Source organism: Prionailurus bengalensis, chromosome F2 (genome assembly GCF_016509475.1).
Source record: "Prionailurus bengalensis isolate Pbe53 chromosome F2, Fcat_Pben_1.1_paternal_pri, whole genome shotgun sequence".
Classification (NCBI taxonomy): domain Eukaryota; kingdom Metazoa; phylum Chordata; class Mammalia; order Carnivora; family Felidae; genus Prionailurus; species Prionailurus bengalensis.
In genome coordinates this window covers 12,725,970-12,741,614 of record NC_057353.1, presented here as the reverse complement: position 1 = coordinate 12,741,614, position 15,645 = coordinate 12,725,970, and the positions used below count along the sequence as shown (strand labels likewise).

The following is a 15,645-nucleotide window of genomic DNA, read 5'->3' as shown; positions in this document are numbered from 1 at the left end:
TTTCCTATTTATGGCAAGTTTTATGTCATCAGGAATGATATTAGCCTATTTGGTATATTCTTCTAATGTAATTTAGGGATTAAGGTTGATATGCTAATATAAATACTTGTGAGTCTCTCTATATAAGAAGCCCCATTCTAAAATTAGCCAAATTTAGGTATCTGAGTAGAGATAAGCTAATTTAGGGATGTAGTGTGAGCTAATGTAAAATGTGTGTTTGTTTGTTTTTTTTTAAGATAACACTGTGGAAGATTCAAACATAATTTTAGAAGGTAAGTTTTATAGAGATCGCTTTACTTTTTGTATTAAAATTACATTCATGTATTCAACAAGTGTGCCTTGGACACTTACTTGGCTGTCTATATGGTGCTCGGGGCTAGGAGGACCAGCCTGAAAATGGACAGAATTTCTATTTCCTGGGGTTGGTATTCTGGTGGTCAAACGTGATAAAGTAGGCAAAGGTTATGAAAAGTGCAACAACAGAGATAAAAAACAGGTCAGCACAATAGAAAATGAGGAGGGTTAGTCTAAATAGGGGAGGTGATTTGTTCGGAAGGGGTTAGCCTTGGGCAGGGATGGGTTGAAAGTTGGGTCCTTTATGTTGCTGTACAGCTGGACAGACTCTTTTTGAAAGTGAAGGGATTGTTTCTGAAAAAGTAGAAGTGATGCATATATTACACGGTGGTGCCTTGACACCAGCTAGAGTTACAGAGATTCCAACAGTTTGCAAAGTTCTTTCACGTATGTTATTTCAGTTCCTTACAGTGGACACTGAGGAGGAGGTGGGATAAATATCTTTGTGCTTTTTTAATAAGTGAAGGGCTGACATGGGAGGGAGGTCAGTGGCTGGCTCCACATCAGGCTGGAAGTCGCTAAGCTGGTATTTGACCTAGGCGTGGGGCCTGTAGTAGACTCTGGAGTCCATGGGCTTGAACGGCAGGAAGTTGCCACCGGGAACATGTAACGGGGAATTTTTACAAGTTACTCTTAGAATTCATTCGTGAGCCACTGATTGTCAGTTTTCAGATGAAATGTTACGGCACTTGAGCTTGGTTAGGCAGCATCTCTAATAGTACAGTTGACTGAAATGGGAGAAGATAGGGAGGGGTGGAGGCAACGTGGAGATACGAGATTTGCCCTCGTTCACCCACCTGCTGTGGAGGCACCGCGTACACGCAAATTCATCTCCACGTGGCAGGCTGGGTTGCCTTCAGATTTGCTCCTCCCTCCGATTACTCTGTTCTCTCTGAAGGACATAGCCGAGTCTGGTTTTTATTCAGTTAGAATCAGCAAATGGAAACCCCACATCCCTAGGAAGAACTTTATCCATCCCACCCCACATATATTGTTTTATATAGGAGACAAAACATCACAACATGCATCTTGGCCCTGCCGTTCCTGTATTAGAAGTACAGTCTTTCCAGAGACGTTTCAGGCATTTTGATAAACCAGGAGAGGACATGGCAGGGACTGCTAAGGGAGTTCCTTCTGGGGGTAGTGGGGCTCTGGACTGTGCACCTTTACCCCAGCCTGTAGTGTCTGTGCTCCTGTGGAACCTGAATGGACAGAGAATGAACCTATCATCTTGGAACTCCTGGGTGGCTCAGTCGGTTAAGCGTCTGACTTCGGCCCAGGTCATGATCTCACAGTTTATGGGTTCAAGTCCTGTGCTGGGTGGGCTCTGTGCTGACAGCTCACAGCCTGGAGCCTGCTTCGGATTCTGTTTCTCCCTCTCTCTCTGCCCCTCTCCTGCTCATGCTCTGTCTCTCTCTCAAGAGTAAATAAACATTAAAAAAAAAAGAATGAACTCATCATCTTCACACACCCACCAACCTTCTCTTTACTCCTCTTCCCTGACTTGGCTGAATGCATCAATATATACTTGCATTCCCAAACCAGAAATGTGAGTGTCATCATTGACACTCCCTCCATTTCTGTAGCTAATCCCAAGTCCTGTTGAATGGGCTTCTCAAATCCATTCTTTTCTCTGTGGCTTTAGTGATGTAGTTGAGCCCTCATCACCTTCCTGGACAATAAGTGGTAGCCCTTCTAGCCCATCTTCTCACTTCCACATTTGTCCCCTTCAGATCTCTCTGTCATGATGCCATTAGGGTGATCTACTCAAAAGTACAGGTTTGGCTGTATCAATCCTGTGCCTAAACCCTCTTTTCTTCCCCATCTGTGTCAGTGAGGGTACTTCCTGTTACAGGTAACAAAAAACTAAACTTGAATTGGCTTAAGCATTAAAGAGACAGGTGACAGGTCTGTTGTGAACTTGGAGAACGTAGTGAGGAATTTGGATTATATTCCAAGTACAGTAGGAATCTGGGGAAATACTTAAATGAGGTATGACATAATGTGACTTATGTTTTAAAGAATTACTTCCACTCCTAGTTAATTGAATGGATGGAGCAAGCACCGGAGCAGGAACCACTGTGTTAGGCAATGATTGGGTACCAATCTGGGAGGTGATCATGGTGGCCTGGAGTAATGTCCCAGCAGTGGAAATGGAAGGGAAAGTGGAGAATTTGAGACGTATTTTTGAATCACAACTGATGGAACTTTCTGATGATTGTGAAGGAAAGAGGAATAAAGGGAGCCTTTGGTTTGGTTTGAAAAACTGTTGGATGATGGGGCCATCTACTGAGAAGAAAACTAGGATATAGAAGAAATTGGTGTAGGGGAGGAAATCAAGGCTTCATAGTGGACATTTTAAGTTGAGGAATGATGTAAGATTCCCAGATGGAGATATCAAGGAGGGGGTTGGATATGCCAATCTGAACTGGATGGGCGAGACGTGAGACTGATGATATAGGTGTTTGGGAGCCATCATCATGAAGATGGTACTAACTCCGTGAAAATTGATAAAATTTTGTGAGTATAGAGAGAGTAGACAAGCAATCCCAGGACTGAGTTCCAGGGAATCCCAACATTTTGAGGTTTGATGGAGCATGAACAACCAGCGAGACATGAGGAAAATCACTAGAAAAGAATGTTAAAGAGCAGAAAGAAAGGGAATATGTTTCATGCTATTGCCATTGGAATTTGGGGACTGACAAGTATCAATTGCATTTGGGAATATAGAGATTATTGGTGTTATAGATAAAGCTATTTGAGTAAATGGATGGGAGTTGAAAGCCATACTGGAGTGGGTTTAAAAAGTCCTGGAATAAAGAAGGAAAATCAGGTTATGCTGGTGTAATTAGTTAGGTATTTCCTTTTTCAAAATCCTCTCTTTACATCATTACCCAAATAGATTTCAGGTCATTTGTTTGTAATTTGTACATTTGTTAAATGTACATTTTTTTCAGAATAAAATTGGTGGAAAATTTAATTTATCTTGCAATAATAAGGCTTTAATAGTGTAACATCAGTGATGGAAATAACAGTGGAAGCTCTTAATACTTTGTGCTGCACACAATTTTTTTAAACCTAAAATGACAAGTAAAAGAAATTCAGAGAGAGAAAGAATATTAACAGTTGATAAAGTGCTAATATATCTCTAACTTACTAAGAACGAAATCAGTAGGCAAACCTTAACAAGCTAGTCACGACATGGAAAGCTAGTAAATACTCCTAGTACTGCCACTGAAACAAAGAAATATGCCAGAATATTGACAGTGATTAGGGGGAATAGGTGAATTTTTTTTTCCCTTTTGTCCTTTTATGTAAAGTATTTCCAAATCTGCCATTTGGTCATGCATTCTTCTTAAAATTAGAAGATAAATAATATAAGAAGAAAAATGATTAAAATAGATGCATAAATACATGAGTTTTAGAAAAAGCTATTAAAAATTCTTCCTTTTGACCCAAGTCTGTTACAAGTCTTCAGCAGCAAAAGGAAAGCTGATATAATCTTATCTCTAGATTAAGGTAATGATGGGTGAGTTGTTAGATATGAAGATCTTAGTACATGATGTAATTTTATAGAATGAAGCAGATCAATGTATGATTGTACCGTTAGATGATAAGGTCTACAGTCTGTTTAGTTGCAAGTGGGTTGAAGCAGCCAGGAAAAAGGCAAGATGTTAAAAAAAAGTCATATCCACATTTTTGGCTAGTCTTAGAATATGTTAACTTGAATATTCTTTTTCAAATCCTTTATTAAAGCTAGTGACTGACTTTTAGGTTTCTGTTTCAACTCCTTTATGTTGTTTCATTCACATTACAATTAGGGTTATGTATTAAAAACTTTTTAACAAGAGGCTCTGAACGTCTTTCCTCAGCTTTCTTTTCACGTCTGATGCAAAATTGTGACAAAAACCTGGGTTTGAGTTCATATCTCCTTTGCCCGGCAGTGAGTTTTGAGGTTCGTCAGTTGGGCAGATAATGTAGAGCCTGCCTTGCAGAACGCTTGCAGAGTATATGACGTTTTGCAAAGTTATAGCTAATGCTTCTTTGTTGTAACAGCCTGAAAACCTGATGTTTTTTGTGATAATTGCAATCGAATCACAAAAATGTCTGTAAAAATAATCACTGTAACTTAACACTGGTCAGCAATATGTAATGGATTGTGATTTCATTATTTATTGTAGAAGCACATGTGCCCCCTGCCGAAGAACAACAGGAAGTACCACCAGGTAGGACATTTTGTTAGATGTGTTGCCTTTTCCTTTTCTGTTTAATTTAAAATGGACTGTTGATATTCACAGTAGCTGCATGAAACCAGTCTGTGTGAAGAGTAAAACTCCTGAAAGAAGGTTTAATTATCCCAAATTTAAAATTGTCTGTGTTTTGATCAGTTGAGCCAAAGTGAGGGAAATACATGTTAGATTCAGTCTAGTTCATGTTTCTTGAGCTGGGATATGAGGAGTATTAATGATCTGCCATTGTAGTCGGTAGTAGTCATAGTAATAGGTGGGGTGGAATTGTTGCTGTTGTTGTTGTTGTTCATGACAGGCTAATTGATGGAGGATATGGAATCAGAATTGCCTTTAGGATGAAAGTTTAATAGCGCATAACCTTGTGACTTTCCTCTTGTTTCCCATCCCCCATTTCCTTGAGAGCATCTCGGTGTCCCCGGGGCAATCTGGCTGCCCAGGCCGTGTCAGTTCCCAAAGTCCTCTTTTACAGCCAACTGTGTTAACCCATTTCTGTAGTCTTCCCTCCCTTCTGCCACATGCCCCTCTCGTCAGCAGTGAGTTTAGAGAATGGGAACAGCATTTCAACCAAGGCCTGTGCTTTCAAATGCATGTTAGAGATGACATTAACTCTACCTGCAATCGGAAATTAATGTACAAGCCTCCTGTTCTCAGAGTGGGAAAAACATGTTTGGTTAAGAGAGGGAATTTCCAGGACCTCTTTCCCAAGGGTCTGTCTTCTTGTTTCTGTGTTTTATTTCCATTTTCTTTCTTTTTGTGTCATTTATTGGTTGAATTTTTGCTCCTATTTTTTATATTAGGCTTAATGTGAATTTTATAGCAATGGTGTGTAGTACCACTATTGATTTTGGTAGAAGTAATTATAACTGCCAGAATCTATGGAATTGTAAATTTCAAGGAAAAAAAAAGAACTTTTCTAATCAAAGAATATATTTAGTTAATACCCCAGCTCATCTTTGCTTATTTAACGACTGGGATGTTTTGGGTTTGGACAGTTGTCATACCACGTGTATTTATAATAATATTTGCAAATGCTGAAGGGAATTGAGTTGTTGCTATTATAATGTGAATGAGAATAGAAATTCACAGAGAAGTCGGCCTTTTACGTGATGACTACTGGGCAGGTGTGCATATTTTGTGTTTAAGAAAGGTGCACAGGGCAGGGAGAGTTGATGTTTCTGTCCACTTTTGTGATTTCCTCCTTATTGTTGAGTGATGCCTCACGGAGTGCCTTGTTTCTGTCTTGATGAAGCAGAGCAGGGTTACCGAATTAGCATTATGATTACTGTCCATGCCTTGAAAGAAAATTGTTTTGTAAGTATTTTTAAAAATAGTGAGTTTTTACAACATTGGCTTTTTTCTTAGTTACACTTCATATTTTTTTAATATTGACCTGCCTTTAGCAAAGATATATAAGGTAATATCATTTTAGGGCCAGAAATGTCTGTGCTTTTATTTCCGTGTTTTATAAGCTAAGCCCAAGAATTTCCTTGGAAAGTACATATAAAATCCACGTGGTTGGGGTGCAGGAATCAGGTGCTTTTTTAGATGAGATAGTTAACATTTAACAACGGAAGCACATAAAAATGAAGATTTGATTAATATGCACACTTTCTGACCTACAGTAAGCTCCCAATAAATGGTGACCTTGGCTATTTTTGTTTAGTAATTAATTAGCCTGATCTTCAAGGTGGATCAAGAGAAGTAAAGTCCGGAAAGACCCAGTCAAGAGGTTGTAACCTGTAATTTGGTGTCATAAAAATTTGATTGACCCACTGCCCAGTTATAGTTTGACCTTGCCAAAGAGACTGTGAGGCCAAGAGTTAACAATAGTGATTTTTAATGATTGCACTTGGTTTGCCTGTCTCCCATTATTTTCATAGCCTTATTTTATATTACACCTTCTTTTATTCAATCTTACAAAAGAAATAATAGTTAAAACTCTATATTCGTGATCTTTTTATAGCATAAGCTGACTGCTTTTGTAAGGGTTTAATTATCTGTGTGATTACAGAAACTGCAGGAACACTGATCATAGGGCCTGTCTCACTTTTCAATTCTCCTTACCTTCTAGTCTTTAAAATCTGTTATTCGGTGGAAACTTTAATTCAGGACCCTCTGCAACATGCTAGCGATTTGTTCACTTTTTCCTGGCCCTTAGACTCAGGCTGATGACTCCTTTGCCTTCCCTGATCATTCTAAGATTAAGTTCTGTCTTAATATTGCTTGTTAAAAATTCACAATCACGTATTTATTTATTTAAAATTTTTTTAACATTTATTTATTTTCAAGAAACAGAGAGAGACAGGGCACAAGCAGGGGAGGGGCAGAGAGAGAGGGAGATGCAGAATCCAAAGCAGGCTCCAGGCTCTGAGCTGTCAGCACAGAGCCCGACGCGGGGCTTGAACCCATGAACTGTGAGATCATGACCTAGGCCGAAGTTGGATGCTCTAATTACATTAATTAACTCATTTAATACCTTCCGTAGCCTAAATATAGACACGCTATTATTTCCATTTTACAGATGAGAAAACTGAGACACAGCAAGGCAGGTTGAGATCCGAGAGCTGACAGGTGGTACCTGTAGAGCCGAGGCTGCTCCTTGCGTGCCGGCTCCCAAGTTCACACTCTCGGCCGCTGTGGCCTAGAGGGTTTTACATAAGGGAAGGCCTGAGAGCTGATGAGTTCTGAGAGCTGTTGTGATGTGGTAGAACTAAAGATACTGGGGCGCCTGGGTGGCGCAGTCGGTTAAGCGTCCGACTTCAGCCAGGTCACGATCTCGCGGTCCGTGAGTTCGAGCCCCGCGTCCGGCTCTGGGCTGATGGCTCAGAGCCTGGAGCCTGTTTCCGATTCTGTGTCTCCCTCTCTCTCTGCCCCTCCCCCGTTCATGCTCTGTCTCTCTCTGTCCCAAAAATAAATAAACGTTGAAAAAAAAAAAAAAAGAACTAAAGATACTGTATTCTTCAGCATCCTTCTCCTCATATATATTAGTACTTCAGTTAGGACCTGGGAGTATTGAAGATTAGGATTTGTTGTCGAAAAGCCAGTTGTCCAGTAGTTTGAATTTTGGCACTTTTTGTTTATATTTGTAAGTTTGTAAGTGCTTTGCTATCAACAAGGATGTAAAAAGTCCTAAGGATCGATCATTCTGATTCTAGAAGCCCATCATTTTGAATACCAGATGTTTTTAAAACGTTGTTTTTGTAACCCTTACTCCTTCAGTAAGTTTCACCTTTCTCTTCAAACTCAGATTTGTACTTGAAATCATGTAGCATGTGATTCTAGCAATATGACAGAATAAATATGCATAGCACAATTTGATGCATTTATGAAGGAATCGCTTATAAAATTCATCAGAGTACAATTTCCTGCCCAACAGTACTTGAAGGCTGTTTCACTAACTGGTTCCATTAACAATTTTTTTCTGTCCTACCACGCCAAGAAAAAAAAAAGTTAATATTGTGTTTTATGATGATAGTCATGTTATTCAAAATGGAGATGAGTGAGCATCGGTGTTTCTTCTGCTCCTGTGTCTCCAAAAATGGAGCTAACGCTTGTAACTCATCCCAGTGTGGACTGGCCTAGCAGTGGGGATGGTTTCACTCCACTGCATCTGTACCGACTTTCACTCTTGCCTCCTCTGGTCACCCAGCATTTTCTAACGTGATCAGTGAGACACATAACCAGCTTTAGTGTGGCAGCACTAGAGGTCTTAGCTTATGTTCATAAATACCTAACATGAGGGGCACGTGGGCGGCTCAGTCCGTTAAGTGTCCGACCTTGGCTCAGGTCATGATTTCAGTTTGTGAGTTCGAGCCCCACATCGGGCTGTCTGCTGTCACCACAGAGCCTGTTTCAGATCCTCTGTCCCTCCGCCACTTACACTCTCTCTCTCAAAAATAAACGCTAAAGAATTTCTTAAAAAATAAGTACCTAATATAAATGTTATTGTTACAGATTTCACCATTTATGCAAGAAATGCATATTGAGCAATTACAAAGGTACAGGTTCTGCCCTGGATGAAGAAGGTACTCGAACAATACAGTGCCTGCCCCGAAGACAGTGCGCCATAATACATAGGTGTAATAAGACAAGTGGGAAAATGGGCAGGCGTCACCTCCTGGAGTGGCCCATACATGATGTTTAAAAATTAGAATCTGGGCCTAACAGCGGCAGGAGGCCGCTGAAAAATTCTAAGCAGAAGAGTCACATGGTCAAATCCAGATTTGAAAAAAGCAGTCCAGTGAGGAGATGGGAGACTAGGCAGGGGACAGGTGTACCGACTGGCTGGAGGCCGGAAGCTTCAGCTACCGTGGAAGTGTTGCAGGAGTTTCCGCAATGCCTGGTATTCGTTGTCTCACTGCTTCGAAGAATGAAGAGGTGGACACAGAATGAACAGCAGGCAAAAGTTTATTAGAGTATAAGATCAGAAAGGAAGAATAGTATGAAAAAGCTCTCTTTACAGAGAGGCAGGATTTGAAAGTGAATGCCGGGCAGCTATAGGCAAGTGTCCTTGTTTTATAAGGTTCTGGCCAGCCCTCTCTTCCTCCCCTCCTTGTTCCTTCTCAGTTTCTACACTTTTTGATAGCTCAGGGTGCTGGGTTGTCCATTCCTGATTGGCTCGTTTCCATTGTATGAGGGGTCTACGGCCATATCGTTATTCCTTGCGGGTCATACATTCTATGGTCTCCTACTTATCTTTAGTCAGGTCTTTTGTCCAATTCCTGAGGGAACCTGAGGGGGAGTAGGTGGGGTCTGTTACAGTCTTAGAGGAACCTTACGCTTGAGGAGGTTTGCTACAGTCAGAAACTCCCATCATTGTTGCAGAATACGTGTTTTTCCCCACCCTGGGACCTCAGGTCCTATGCTTTCTCTCTCCACCTATTTTGCCTATCTTTTCCCTATCATAGAAGGGCTGGAGAGGCAGGATCCACCCCTGAGCATTGGAATTGGAAATAATTTGCAGGAAAGAGGGCTGATTGAGGGGAAGGGTCGAGGATGATTCCCATGTTCCTGACCTGAGTGAAGGAATGATCAGCCTTTCATGGACCTATAGGAGAAGGAGAAACGGAGAGAAAGAGGAGGTGACTGGCCTGGTGTGAGACATACTGGGTGTGCAGCTCAGTGAACCACTTCTGAGCAGAGTTGTCTTTAAATATTTAGGAGCATATAATTAGGGCATTCCGGATATTGTTGTAACTGGGCTTTTAGTTTATTTGCCTTTAAAAAATTTTTTTATTTGTTTAAGTAATCTCTACACCCAACGTGGGGCTTGAACTCACTACCCTGAGATCAAAGGCCGTGTTTGCCTCCAACTGAGCCAGCCAGGAGCTCCAGTTTATTTGCCTTTTTATCAGTACTCATCATACTTCGAACAGCTTCCCACAAGCTCAGGTTTTTTGATGGCACAGGCTACAGAAATGCTTATTCCTCTTACAATCAAGCTAGCTGATAAATTCTGAGACACCCTAAAGTCAAACTCCTTTTTAGGAACATTTTCTGCTGAGGTATAATTAACACACAGAGACATGCTCCCTCGTTGAGCATACAGTTTGATGCACTTGTACATGGGATACCCTCCCGTACCCACTACTCTGAACGCTTCTGGCCCCCCAGAAATCTCTCCCTACCCCCTCCCAGTAACATCCCCACCAGCAGTAACTATTCTGATCTGTATCACCATTGACTGGTTTGCTTGCTCTCGAATTTAATTAAAGAAAGAACATTAGTAAACACACAAATACGTATATACTTTTTTGGTGACTTTGTTTTGTGGCTCAGCATCGTGTATGAGTTTCTTCCACTTTGTAATGTATAATAATTTGGTTTTATCCATTACTATCTACTGTAAATACACTACATTAAAAAAATTCATTCTACATTGATGGCTGTTGTGAATGTTTCCAGTTTCTGGCTGTCACAAAGAAAGCTTCTATGAATAATCTTGTACTTGTGTTTTGTATATAAACACTCATTTCTGTTGGATATATGAACATATACATATAATTTCTAGTTACTTCACATTAGCACCAAACAATTCTGCTTATGTAGAAATTTCTGGATACACACACACACACACACACACACGTGCGCACGTGTGTAAACACACCTATGTAGGTAGGTAGATAGGAAGGGAGGAAGGAAGGATCATAACCCAGATTTAGAAATTCTGTCACAATTTGGCTGGGCCTGTATATACACCGTCTTCTTTTCTACTCAAATTATAACAGATCTAAAACTGTGATAATAAAGTCAACCAGATGCTAAAGTGTGGAATGAGAAAATATTTGTAAAAAATTGGACAAGAATGACTTTTACTTTTTTTTAAATACTGCATACTTTTTAAAAATCCATCATTCATATTGTTTGTAACATTAAAAGCTGACATAAAATGATTAAAGAAATGTATTTTAACTGCAACTTACAATATCCAGTTGCTCCTTGAAAATCTCTCCTATATTCGTTTTTCAAATACCATATACTAGATTTTTTTTCCTCTGTAACATTTCTTTTTAATACAGTGAAAACACTGGCGGGAGAAAGAGATTTAATGCTTGTGTTTCTCAAAAGATTGAAATTCTTAAATTCAGTTGTAATTCTCAGATGGCTCTAAGAAGCTTAAATTTGCAGCAGCAGCTTTGCAAGTAATTCCCAGGGACTTCTCTGGGTAGTTAATCACTCTGTTTAACAAGTTGCCCTTAAAAACAACAACATGCAAAAAGGCATTTACTTCTGTCGGTGGGTTTTTTTTTTTGTTTTTTTTTTAAGTGGAATGAAATGAAGCAGTTTCACAGTCTGTGTCTAGTTGGTCCTTTAATTTAGATTTCCCCTTATTTTTACAGATACTTAAAGCTTCAGAAAGACTGCCCCCACTACCCACAGGAGGACCAGCCTAACCATACGCTCCAAAAGATGGCTGTGATAGATCTTGTGACGTAATTACTGAGCAGACCAAGATCTTTGGGAATGAATGAACACTAAAGATGTTTTCAGTCGATCATAGTCCACTGGCATTTTAGTGTATTCTTTTTTTTAGAAACAAATTACATGTGATGTTACATTCCTGCATGTCCATTTTTGATAGCATTAGTGGATCCTTTGGATTTCTTTTCCTTTTCTTTTCATGACAAAGCTTTTAGTCTTACCTACATTTATGTGTGTTTTTCAGACAGCAGTTAATTGTACTGATGATGTAGCAGCAATTGCCTTGGCACAGTTTCAATATATATATATATATGTGTGTGTGTATGTATGTGTATATATATATATATATATATATATATATATATATATATATTACTAGTAATTACCACTAACTGTTGGGCTGACCTGTGGAACCGCATACACGTGATTTCCAAGCCATGAAGAGTACCCTGTGCTCTGAGAAACACTACTAGAGGTCACCATTCGCTGTAAAGATTTGGGTTGTGTATCTCTGCACTGATCTCCTCGTAGGACTTTTCTACCATTAGCTTTGAGTATTCAGGGTAAAACTCAAATTTTGAGATTCCTATAGCTGTTAGCTCATGGATTAGCAAAGTTTAATATTTCAGTGAAAGTCTTAAATTATCGTGATTAATTTATTTTTCAGATAGAGGGGGGACATCTAAAATTCCTTGCTGGGACGTAGACAAAAGGAATGGCCTGGTATATAATGCAAAAAAGGCTGTTTGGCATCTCGGGTCCATCATATGATAGCTGTAGTCCAGTCAGTATTGGTTTAAATATTAGAAAATCTGTATCAGTTACTGGTGCACGCCTTAAAGGTTGCTTTGCCTTTGGCTAATTAAGTAATACCCTCACAACACTGAAGACCACACGGTGATCTTGCTAAAGAATAACGCCCCTACATGGGTTGATTTAGGATGTGTGAAAAACACTCACAGAGCCACATGCCTGCTGCTGTTTGCAATGTATGAGCCTTTTTTCTCTTCTATCCTGAAGAGTTTCTTCTATTTTTGATGTGCTTTATTTTGGCTCAGAAATAGTTGCTGTGATGAAAATACTCGTTTGTTAGAAAGGAAGTCAGTGACATCATTTAAAAGGACCATGAGCTGTTAAAAAAAAAAAAAAAAAGCCATAAGAAGTCATTTCATTTCCATGTCAGGGAAAGCTTGATTATGTTAACATTGTCTTAAGATAAGGTGACTTTTTTTTTCCTGCTTTTAGGGCTACAATCAAAGAGATTTTATATTTATATCGTTATAGATCATAGTTACAATGTAGTGAGTTATGCATGCTGACCCAGTGTGTAGCGAAATCCGGAAGATTAAATTACTAAGAAAAGCAATAATTTTCCGAAGCTGTGATATGGGTAATACAGAGTTGCTACTCAAATTCTAATAAAGCTCTTAATTCATATTGTGAATTATAGAACACTACTTTTTATAAAGCCATATTTTTTTAGGGAAACTTAGGAGTGACATAGAAGTGATAAATGAGTAAAATTTTGCTGGAGTTTTGTATATAATCATCTCTGCAACTCTGGAAATTGAGGATTAATTATGCTGTAGTCAACTTCAAATACTTTTTAATTCCAAATATCTGATTTAATGAGCCTTGCCTTTACAAACAGATGCCAAGGATGGGCAACATCAATGGATTTTCTAAAAATAATGTAAATGTCTTCTGTTTAATGTTATTTGAGTGCAATAAAATGCAGAATTCTTCTCTATATTGTCATTATTTATTGTTATTATTTTGTTACATAACGAAATCAGTTCATTTTACGCTTACTAGTATTCTAGAATGTTACAGTATCTTTGATGACTGAAATCTTGAAAGTGTACCTTCAACTCTTTCTTAACGTATTTCTAATAGGTAACGTTTATTTTATTTACCATTTGCTCTTATGCTACATAAGAGTAGCATACTCATCTTGGGGGGCAAGATTAAAGTTACCTCCATCTGTTGTAGGGTTTTTGTTCAGCACCTAGAAGTTTTGGCAAGCCCCATTCCCTTGTACCCTTCTGACCGCCCCCCCCCCCCCCCCCCCCCCCCGCCACCATGATCATTGTTCTGTAGGGACATGAATGAACTTCATCCTAGTTGAGAAGAAGAGAGTCTGAGCAGGTGGTAGAGCAGAAAAGGGTACAGGAAGTTCTCTTTTGATCTTCATTCTCTGGGCAGAAAAGGAGAACTAGAAAATTCCAGAAAGTGTTGTTTTCTCCCCCAGCATGCCCAGAGGAAACAATAAAATAAAGACTTTGAACACAGGCTAAGCGGACCCACTTTTATTGACCTCATTTACTCTGCTATGTGCTTCGTGTGTGTTAGGGAGTTGAGGTTCCCCAGCAGATAGGGGGTATCCCTGCTTGTGGACAAGAATACTGAAGGTCAGAGAGGGGAACACCTGCCAGCCGTGGTCATTCATGGTATTCTGAAGTGAGCAATGGGCAACAGGGGGAAGGTGGAAACAGCTGGAGGGCAGGCAGGTTGGAGACTAACCAGTAATAGTCCGGGTGATGCGGTAGGACCTGACTCAGTACTGGCAGGGAGACAGAAGAAGACAGAAAGCTGTACTGGAAGGCTGGGCTGGGTGGGCTGTCAGAGGGGAAGCAGAGCCCTAGGTCTGGGTCCTGGGGAGTCACAGATGCCATTGTGATGAGCTTAGGAGGACAACTAGACCCGGATGGAAATTAGCTTTGGGATGTGCCTGGGGTCCAAGAAGAGCTGGCCAGAAAGCAGATCAGCACAGTATCTGGAACCTCATAGAGTTGAGGATTTTTCAATTCATGAAAGTGATTTTCTTTAATGGTTCATGATAATTTTTGGACATTTAAGATCCCATTCATTTTAGTAAGAGTTTTCTTATTCTGAAAGGGGAAAAAAGAGTTAAGTACGGTTAGAGATTGCATAATGTCTTTCTTCTTCAGTATGAGTGCTTAAACACTAAGTATGAGATACAAGTGAACTGTACTTTGATAACTTTCGGAATTGGACTGGGTCGATGGAATTGATGGGATCATTTGCATGTTGTGCTTAGAACAATGCCGGGCACACAATAAGCATCCAACAAGTCGATTTTCCTCTGTGGCACAGCAAGGTCCACATAAAGTGTCTCAGACACACGTATGTGCAGAGAATAAAGTAAAGCAGAGTAACACTTTACTATTAGCTGTGCAGAGTAGCAGTGAGTAAGCTGGAACTCTTAGAAAACCCGTTTATCTAAGCTACATTTCAGCACTGCAAATCAGAGAGGCTAACCTGCCTGCTCTCTGTGCATTTCCCCATATCCAAATATGAGTCACAGATGTTAGCATGTTGATGTGATGTGAGGTACAGAAGGGGACACGAGCGAGAGCTTTTGCCCAGATCTGGGCGAGTTTGGGCTGGGCCTTCTTAGGTCAAGCTCATTGCCTCATCGTAGATACTCCATTGGAAGAGCAAGAAAGGTGGTGTCCCTTGTTCTTGGGAGCACGCCTGGCCAGGGCCCTCTCACACCTATTTAAAATGTGATCAAGCCACTCCTCCTTCCTTATTAACTCCCTTGGGGCAGAAGATGTGTGGAGAACCCTAAACTCTTCTTCATGACCAGTACCCGCCTGTTTTCTCTAGTCAGGCTAGGAACTTGCATTTTGTGCTCGACTTTTCAAATTACACTAGCCGTGTGCCAGGTGACAGATTACTGAGGACGTGGAGGGTCACAACCTTCCTGCAGACACTGATGATACCATCAGAAGGACTTCTCGAGGACTGAAATTGTTGACGATTTCCCTCAATCCTGTATCCTTGACGTCTGCCTGTTAAATGATACACTGCCTAACTTTAATGAGATCAGAAATTCTAGAACATTCACCGGAGATCTAGAACGTGCTTTCGTTTTTGTTTTTAAATGCCCTGTGTATGTCCTGCCTCAGTGGCAGGAAGTGTGTGGCAGTCAACTTTATAAAACCCACTCTTTGCGGAAGGCGAGACCTACACGTCACTACCCTTTGTTTCTCTTTCAGAGAAGGGCACTGTAGAAGATTATATGCTCTGGAGGGATGTAAACTGACCTTGATAACATCAGACACTCTACTTTCTAAGCCTCAGCTTCCTCCCT

The 15,645-nt window shown here is 40.2% G+C and overlaps 1 protein-coding gene across 1 annotated transcript in view; it reads left to right on the top strand.

Moving 5' to 3' along the window:
• The window catches only part of ASPH (aspartate beta-hydroxylase), a 222,555-nt gene that overhangs the window by 89,455 nt on the left and 117,455 nt on the right, over window positions 1–15,645 (top strand). The window contains exons 12-13 of the mRNA XM_043601141.1: window positions 237–272; window positions 4,536–4,580. Coding sequence (XP_043457076.1) covers window positions 237–272; window positions 4,536–4,580 — 81 coding nt within the window. The remainder of the gene's footprint in view (window positions 1–236; window positions 273–4,535; window positions 4,581–15,645) is intronic.